The 9,599-nt window shown below is 39.8% G+C and overlaps 1 protein-coding gene across 3 annotated transcripts in view; it reads right to left on the bottom strand.

Annotated features, from left to right (window-relative positions):
- Positions 1-631: 631 nt before the first annotated feature.
- The window catches only part of SEC24D (SEC24 homolog D, COPII component), a 106,554-nt gene continuing 97,586 nt past the window's right edge, over positions 632-9,599 (bottom strand). For all 3 annotated transcript variants that reach the window (XM_075616323.1, XM_075616332.1, XM_075616341.1), the window contains exons 18-23: positions 9,001-9,139; positions 8,254-8,372; positions 7,281-7,460; positions 5,521-5,712; positions 5,060-5,149; positions 632-3,663 (exon numbers count right to left, since the gene is read on the bottom strand). In XM_075616323.1, coding sequence (XP_075472438.1) covers positions 3,523-3,663; positions 5,060-5,149; positions 5,521-5,712; positions 7,281-7,460; positions 8,254-8,372; positions 9,001-9,139 — 861 coding nt within the window. In that variant the 3' untranslated portion in view covers positions 632-3,522. The remainder of the gene's footprint in view (positions 3,664-5,059; positions 5,150-5,520; positions 5,713-7,280; positions 7,461-8,253; positions 8,373-9,000; positions 9,140-9,599) is intronic.

Genomic DNA, 9,599 nt, shown 5'->3' with positions numbered 1-9,599 from the left:
CCAATTTAAATGATCTTTCAGCTAACCACATATTATAAGTATTACTGTACTTTGTTTTCCAAATAATCTCAACATGACTGGTAGTTTAATTTTTCATGACCTGGACCCCCGGATTGTGAAGCAGGAGATGGGATTAACGGGCCCTACCTGCGGGTGGGAGGTACGGCCCTAGCCAGAGAAGGGCTTGGCAGAAGGAGAGCCAAGTTGCCGGATGATCACAGAAGTCAGTCTGGCCCGGTATTTGTCCTGGCGCCCCCCCCAATTGATGGCCGTAACTAGAATAGCAGTTACCACACAGTAACATCTACATGACCTGAATTAGGCCCTCAATCTGCTATCTGTAGTTTAAACACGGAGTGATATTTAAAGGACTGAAGCAGGATTTGGGAACGTGCATCACATAGGTGGATGTACTTGTAAGTGTCTTCAGTCTCTAATGTAATATGATTTCAGTTGAAACCTTAATCTTTTCTGTTTCATAAAGAACAAATGGTGATTTCAAAGGAGCTCTCCCAGTATTGGCACTGCAAACTGCCTCAGGTGCTGGGACATCCACAGAATCGTGGCATTCGGATAAAAAGGCAACAGTCTGCATTCCAGAGGTCTTGTCAAAAGGAAGGAAGACAACATATAAATTTGTAGCTGTTTAATGTTTTTCATTAATATTTACATTGAAATAGATTTCAGATGTTGCTTATTACAGCACATAATGGATACAAAGCAGTTTTATATCAAACGTTACCATCTGTAATTCTTTCAAATTGATGTCCCATTTAGTAACAGTGGGATGAAATCACTCAGCCATATGAAACGTTCTTTGCAAGTTTTAATGTTGTTCAATAATTTAAGATATGCTTAAGAACTTTTCAAATTTAGGCCCAAAATCCAAACCCCAAGCAGCACAAAAACTAATAACACAGGCTATACAATGCAAGAAGTTATTTAGAGACTAGTTTCCTACAGGAAGCACCCCCCTTCCCCCCCAGAGATTTACATTAGTGGCCATTTTTAAGGCCCCTACAATATTACATCTGAAATAAAAATTGCTAAGTGATTTTACACTGGAATGCATGATTAAAAGTAAAGGCAATTTGTACAACAATTATTTTTTTTTTGTGGGGGGGGGGGAGGCCCAAGTAATAGCACTGCACTTTTAAAAGCAATTCTACGTCTTTCCAACACAAATTGGTTATTTGCAGACAAAACATAGTCCATTATTGCACCATGAAAGTATATGTGGGTTCTTTATTTTTATCTGATATCTTATTGATCTTTTTTGAGATGATAAAGCAAGGTTAAGAAAACTCATGTTCAACACGAGAGTTAACAGAGGCTTGAGTGACATTTGGTGATTGTGCTGAAAAACAAGCTTTTCAATAGTCATTTTGATTGCACTGAAGGCTATTTGAAGGCAATATGTTGAAGTCCCCTGGCTGCAGAATTGGAACGTACTCTATAAAACTCTATACTACTGAGAAGACATGATGTGAAACCTACTCAATTTACCACGGACAACATACTGTACTTAGCATTCTATTTTGTTTGAAAAATATTTGCACTGTGGCAAAATATGATATATGGTGTATAAAATCTGTGTACAGTAAATTATGTTACATACTGCATATTTAGAGAGAAAAAAAACAAACTTTGTGTGGTTTCACAATATATAGCCAGATGTTTGATAAATAGGTCTGATACACCTCCTTTTGCCACATAGGACTAGATCAGAGGTGGGCAACTCTAGTCCTCCAGAGTCACTGATTGAGCCACCAGTGCAGCAGCAGGGATAGCCTGAAAAACTTACCTGTTGGTGGCCCTTGAGGAATGGAGTTGCCCACTCCTGATCTAGATTGTGTTTAGATCCATGTGTGCTGGAGTTAATAAAAGTAAGGCAGTTAACTCCATTCTGAATACCACCAGGATCACAATTCTTGTCATTAAAACACATATTGATCTAAGGATACACAATGCTCGTGTGTCATAGAGAAAACAAGTGCAAGATCTCCAAATACTCCAGGTTAGAATCTCAAATAATGCAGAAGACCTGTGGAAAGGCACAATACAATTTTTTTTTTAATCAACCATTGTGCAGCATGGAAGCAACAAGCTTCAATGTACTGCTCAATAAAGCACTTGGGAGTATTACAAAAATAATTGCTCTTTCAAAAATAATGCTTTTGTTATATAATAAATATACAGAAATGGTCAAATGAGGTAATAACTAGATGTGTTTTGGATGCCTGCAAACCTGTGTAACACACACATAAAGGTTCCACGTACAGTACTAAGCTCTTGTGATGAGCAGGTGGCTTAGCAGACAGGCATATACCACCTCTGACCTGGAGGATTTTTCCCGATATGAACACAAGGGAAAAGTGTGACACAAAACTTTTGCTCTACCTTATTTTGGTCCAATCCATGAAATGTGTAGAAGTGATACAGTACCTTTATGGCTAACAGTTACAAATAGTGCATGCTTTTAGGTTTACTACGGTTAGGGTCCCTTCAGGAATATTTTTACCCTGAAAGTCAGGTCAACCATGCCTGCAGAAAGTACCTTAGTAACCCTGAAAGCTGGCACTCTTTGTACCTATTAGTTAGCCATTAAAGGTATTACTTCTTAATTACTTTTGTCCCGTGAATGCTACAGGATAATACTGTACCATCCTCTACCAGTGGGAAATATGTCTGTCATCTAAATCCTTCAACGGACATTGAAAAGCAGCAAAAACTGATGTACTGTAAAGTGTCTTGACAAACTGGCAATAAGACAGGCATGTTCAGAATGCTTCTCTTAGCAAAACAGAGCCTAATACATAACCTAATGTTTCTCCTCGTTACATTGCGTTTGGGATCTGAAAACCACTTTCCTTTAAAGGACAGTTCCTTTTATTGATCTATTTTCATGACTCGTAAACTACTTGGAATGACGTAGCGCATATCAAAACACTTCATAATAAAACATTTGTGCGTAACTGCAATAGTAAATGTTGATCATTGAAAAATATTCAAAGAACATATTGAAACTAAAACAATAGTGTTTTTTTTTTTAACAAAGCAATCTAAATGTGAATTGATTAGAGAAAAATATTGGGGGTACGTTTATTCATAAATATATATGTATGTATAGGTCTTTTCTGTTGTAAAGATAAAAAAGTATAATAGTAATTTCCATCAATGAGTGGAGAGCTTCCATTTACAATACACAGAAATGTAGCTCTCTGTTTTGAGACTGGTACTATATAAAATGTTGAAGACTTTTAAGATGAGCAATTAAAACAACGTATTCTTTATTAAAATAAACAAAAAAAACATTTCATCTGTTGTAAAATCTGTACCTGAGAACATCATCATTTCTTGTGTAGCTAAGCTATATAAACCAGGTAGAGATTGTAAACCCCAGATAATGAAAGCTGTATAGTCACAATAGCACAAGGATGTCACAAACCCAGCTGCTGGTGAGCACAGCGTTTGCCATTTTGCTGCCATGTATAAGGACATGTACACGGAATGTTTAGCACATTAAGTAAGAAGCTGACGTATTTCTTTGTGGATACAGCAGAGGAAGTCCATGTATGAAGCTCCCCCTAGCAGACCTTTGTCTTCCACAAGTAGCTGCCGGAAAGACATCTCAGCCTTGTCCCTTTGCTTCACTATGATGAGCTGCAAGAGAAGACATTGGTCACGGAGGCAGGCTTATTCTACACATGAACACATCGGAAAATATGCTCCCGTTGTATAAGCATGAACTGAGAAAAAGCTGCAACAACGACCAGACATCTTTCATACTGTTTTGTCCTTTCAGGATGCTTTTTATTAGATCTCTTTCAAGCATTCAACCCAAAAGCCGAATATATACCGTATTGGCCCGAATATAGTACGACCTCGCACATAATACGATCCTAAAGTTTTGAAGGTTTTCTACATGAAAAATAAAAGCTGTTAGGCTGCGCATATAATACGAGTACAGTTTTTAGAAGGACATTTTTAGGGAAAAAAACATAGCACTATATTGGTGCCAATACGGTACCTCTTATTACACTTATGCTGACTTAAGTGACTGTGTTTACAACTATGATAAAAGTGTCATTTTCACATAGCACAACATACAGGAATTGTACATGTTCTACACCAGGGGAGCGCAAACTATTAAAGTTGCGCCCCCCTTGCCATCTCCACCCCATGCTCGCGCCCCCCTTACCTCGTGTCGTCGTCAAATGGCGTTTGGAGGTCACGTGACGTCACACCACGTGACCATGCAGCATTTGAAGGCGCGTTGCCATGGCGATGGTCATGAGATGTGATATCACATGGCATTGCGGCGTCATTTGACGGCGCGTTGCCATGGCGACGTGGCATAGCAGCCTTCAGGATCAAGGTAAGTGAGTTGCAGAGGCCTCACGCGATCCCCTGGCATTTAATTTAAATGCAGTGGGGAAGAGCGCGGGACCTCTGCAAGCGCCCGCGCCCCCCCCCCCCCAGAAAAATCTCTGCGCCCCCCAGTTTGCGCACCGCTGTTCTACACCATTGGTGTGTCCCGTTTTAATTTTCAGTAACAAAGCATACAATGGAAATCATTTGTAGAAATGCTATACATAATCTAACATTAGGAAATATATGGGGAGCATACAGTGTGAAAAAATTTCTTTGTAAGAACAATGAACATGTGAACCCAGGGGTGCTCAACTCCAGCCCTCAAGAGCCCCCAACAGGTCAGGTTTTCAGGATATCCCTGTTTCAGCACAGGTGGCTCACTTGACCTGACCTGTTGGGGGCTCTTGAGGATTGGAGTTGAAAACCCCGGGGTTAACCAATCTTGGCTGTATTTATGCAGCAGAAAACTATACAGGGACATTCTTAAAAAACAAAACAGAAAATGGGATTTCTATGTATTCTCACCAGTGTATTTTCTCTGACAACGATAGCATACAGTATTTCCACTGACAAATCTGGCAGTCAGTATGCCCCCAATGGAAAACTGAAGTAATCCCCCGCCATAAACTCCAAAGCATGTTTAAACTTGGTAATTAAATGCATACGCTGTAATTGTATCTCCTACCTTCATAGAGTATGAACATTTGTTCTGGATTTGTTCCATTATTGACCTCAGCTTTTTAGAGTATGGGCTGTCCACTTCAGGAAGTGATGTCTACAAGATTAAAAACACAATCTTAAGTATGTATATTATTTATGAACATTCTTAAAAAAGAAGAAAAAAAATACATTGGAGAAGCAATGACGATTATAAGTGGATCAAGATGTAGCAAAAATAAATGGCATTGTGTTAACTTTGCACCTGCTTTTTCTATCTCCTTGCATTCCCATATAGTATCCACTTCAGCTTGCTTTCCCCGGTGATATCCACATGGCTACTGCACGGTAACGTTTCAATTTCAGCATAACACTAAATCAAAATATCCTTGATCCTAGAAGCGAGTTACGTGAAAACGGAGAAATGCATTGTTGATATAAAATGTTATTATACAGCCTGTGCAATGTATAATACTGCGTACTACTTACTGCTTCTGCAGTGATGTGTGCAAAGGAAGGCACATTAAATATTCCTTGGATGAATTCCGGAGGAGAGCTGACTCCCAGCCACAGGAACAGGTTTATACCGTTGGCCAGTAGGAATATGCCTCCTTCAGACAAACGCTCCTCAGAGCTGCGCACTGCAGCAGGGATTGTGTCGCTCTTTATATCCATATCGTGCTATGAGAAAATCACATATAGTAACTTAATACTAATATACCCACAGTGACATGTACACAAGGTAACCATAATAATAATTACTTGTATAATTGGGGTTACCTGGCCATGTAAAGCCTAAAAAAAACCAACATTATTTACTTATGCATACAGACTTCACCCAAACATGGCATTAAAACCTTACTATAATTATTCAGATAAAAACACTTTGGTTATAAACCTATCTAAGAAGCAGATTGGGTTTAAATACCACCTCTATGCTGACGACACACAAATTTACCTTTCAACCCCTGACCTTTCACCTGCTGTACAGACCAAAGTTTCAGAATGCCTCTCTGGAATATCATCCTGGATGGCCATCCGCCGAATTAAACTTTACATGGTTTAAACTTCCCAAACCTGGCCCTACTACCTCCTTCCACATTACTGTTAGAAATACGATCATTCACCCAGTAGCCCAAGCACGCTGGTTAAGGGTCACACTGGACTCCTCTCTCACATTCTCCTCTCACATTCAAAACATTTCTAAAACTTGTCGCTTTTTCCTCCGCAATATCACAAAGATATGCCCTTTCCTCTGTTACTCGACTGCTAAAACTCTGACTCAGGCCCTCATTCTCTCCCGTCTTGATTACTGCAACTTCCTGCTGTCCGGCCTTCCTGCCTCTCACCTGTCTCCCCTACAATCTATCCTAAACGCTGCTGCCAGAATCACTCTACTCTTTCCTAAATCTGTCTCCGCGTCTCCCCTCCTGAAATCCCTCTCCTGGCTTCCGATCACATCCCGCATCTCACATTCAATTCTCCTCCTCACTTTTAAAGCTTTACACTCTTCTGCCCCTCCTTACATCTCAGCCCTAATTTCTCGCTATGCACCATCCAGACTCTTGCGTTCTTCTCAAGGATGTCTTCTTTCTACCCCCTTTGTATCTAAAGCTCTCTCCCGCCTTAAACCTTTCTCACTTTCTGCCCCGCACCTCTGGAATGCCCTTCCCCTCAATACCCGACTAGCACCCTCTCTATCCACCTTTAAGACCCTCCTTAAGACACACTTGCTTAAAGAAGCATATGAATAGCACCGTGGATAATCCTGGACACGTGATACATAAAGCTTGGCCCCCTGCAGACGCACTTACCAGAACTCTCTCCTACTGCCTCTGTACGTTCTCCCTACCTACCAATTAGATTGTAAGCTCCTCGGAGCAGGGACTCCTCTTCCTTAATGTTACTTTTATGTCTGAAGCACTTATTCCCATGACCTGTTATATATATTATTTGTTATTTATATGATTACAACATGTATTACTACTGTGAAACGCTATGTACATTTATGGCGCTATATAAATAAAGACATACAATACAATACATACAAAAGAATTGTAGCATCACACATCTTTTGGTTTTCCAGGTAGCATACACACTGATCTCTCCCCCTTTCTAAATTTGAGCTGCTATCTCGTAAGAGCACATACTGTACATTCCTGCATTTGGTATCAGTAAATGATATACAGACTGTTTCTTGTGTGCACCAGCTGTTTTCCTCTAGCAAAGTACCTCCCGGGTTTACTTACTATTGGTAGAAGCTGCGGGTAGAAGAACAGCTGAGAGCTGGCCACATCCATGGACATGACCAGCTGTCTTTGAAAGGTTCGCTCGTCAGTGGGAATCTCCGAGTTGCCAACCAGAACCTCGTTTTTTAACAAGCAGTTCATGTATACTGGGAGCACTTTCATGGAGTCTGGAAGGATGAGCTGGGGAAAAAAAGATACGATTCCAAAGTTTAAACATTTTCATCTGACTAGCCCTGCCCCCTGCATCTAATATGATTTTGTAGCATCACATGAGGCCAGAAAGGCATTGATACATTCCATGGTTCTGTTATCCTTCAATAATCACTGTCAATGCGTCCTAGAAATAATAGCCAAAAGCAATGTTTCGTGCCCATCATGTTACCCAGCAAAGTTGTGTTTTAAGGACTGGTTCATTAACGACGGTGTTGATTAGTATTTCAAATGTAGGTCTGAAAGCTGCACACTGCAGAATAGCTTCAGGTTTTAATAGAACAGACTTGTGAAAAAAATGTAGAGGTCTCCAAATAATATTTTACAGCAGTGTTTTTTTTGTTTTTTTTTTAACCCTGACATGGCAGCAATTGTAATGTTTCATATATAAATGATCCTAAAGCCTCCCCTGTAACATTTCCTAATGTAGCCCCCCTAAGGTATGGGCATTGTCCCGAGATCAATAAGAATGAGTGTAAATGTTTGAGGATGGAACTGAATGTGTTACTATAAACATCTTCAGTAACTCTCCAAGTCAACACTACATGTTCTATTTACTGAAATGGAGGCATTTACCACTAATGAAGGACAAGTTACAGTACAGTCAAGATCTTCCATCTTCATTGGAAACTTAGACATAGTACTGAATTCTCAAAGTGATAAATGAGAGAGAGAGGAATAGAGAAAGAGAGGGAGAGAGAAAGAGAGAGAGAGAAAGAGAGAGAAAGGGAGACTTTTTGCATGGTACATTTGTACCGCTCACCTGGCTGACAGCTGAAGGGCTGGAGCAGTTCTTTCTGTAGCACGCCAGCATGTGAGAAGTCTGGCTGATCAGTACCTCCCGCACGGTCTTTAGAGGGTGTTGGAGGATTGCTTTGTAAGCTAAAATGAGAGAACAGTAAAGGAGATGCAGTAGAATCTGCATGCAGTGTAACATGATGTATCATGTCTGCTAACTGCTTGAACTGCACTGGCACAGAAAATATTCTACATTAACATTTCTCTGAAAGTAACAATTGACTGGCGAGGGGCTAGCAACAGTTTACATTCCATTACATTGCAGGAGCCTTGGCAATGAAGGAATTAAAATGCTGGAAGATTAGGCAGAGGAGTACTATATTTCATTAGGAAGAGCAAGGAAAAAGCAAAGGAAATTCCTGTCTGAAAAATATGTGTGTGACCCTCTACGTGGTACCAAGAGTAAGAGGTTATAATTCAAACATGATTAAAGAATGTACGTGGAATTAAATTATTTGTTCTACTATTACTACACATTAGGTATAGGTCATTAATAAATTACTCCTCCGAAGTGTCTCCTGTAATTAAAGTTTATACAAAGCTTTACTTGTTTGTAATGACCTGATAGTGGTTACATACTTTGAAATATAATTACATGCAATCAGAAGTAAGTATGAGGTAATCCCACATGTACATACACGGTGCTATTGCAAATAGTCAGAATAATTACAATATATTATTACTCTATTCTAAATGAAGTAAGTAGTTTTACCTGATTTAGCAAAGAAGTTTATGAGGGCATCTGTCTCACAACTCTTGTATAGATCTGCCAGCTGGGAACTACAGCTCAGGCTTATGTTATGGACAAGGAGGCGTCGTTGGCCGCTAATGGTTGTATACAATAGAGCACACTAAAATAAAACAAACACAATGTGCATGATAAAGGTAAGACTATGTTCTGTAAATGACCAATATTTAGAAACAGATGTAGTAATTTGTTAAATTATTTGAAAAAGCAGTACAACATGACATGCCTGTCCTGATGGAGAATAAAGTGGGGACACATATAGTAACATTAATAGCACAATGTGAGACTGGTCAGGCACATACAGTGCTAATAAGTTAGTCTCCACACAATAACAATATACAGACCATTAGCAGTCATTGTTTTAGTAAACAGGCATGCATGGTAAATATAGTATGAGACAGTTCACAAACACACAAACAAACCACATCCTGGTGCAACATGTCTAGAAACAATGGCCCATAATTACTAAGCAGTCCTTTGCCAGTAGACAGCTCCCAGTGCTGGAAGACGCCTTTACATCCCACTGACTTGAATGAGCTGTAAGGTGTCTTCCAGCGCCGGAG

This window comes from Ascaphus truei, chromosome 1 (assembly GCF_040206685.1).
Source record: "Ascaphus truei isolate aAscTru1 chromosome 1, aAscTru1.hap1, whole genome shotgun sequence".
Lineage (NCBI taxonomy): Eukaryota > Metazoa > Chordata > Amphibia > Anura > Ascaphidae > Ascaphus > Ascaphus truei.
The sequence above is the reverse complement of the archived record's forward strand: the minus strand, read 5'-3'. Positions and strand labels throughout refer to the sequence as shown.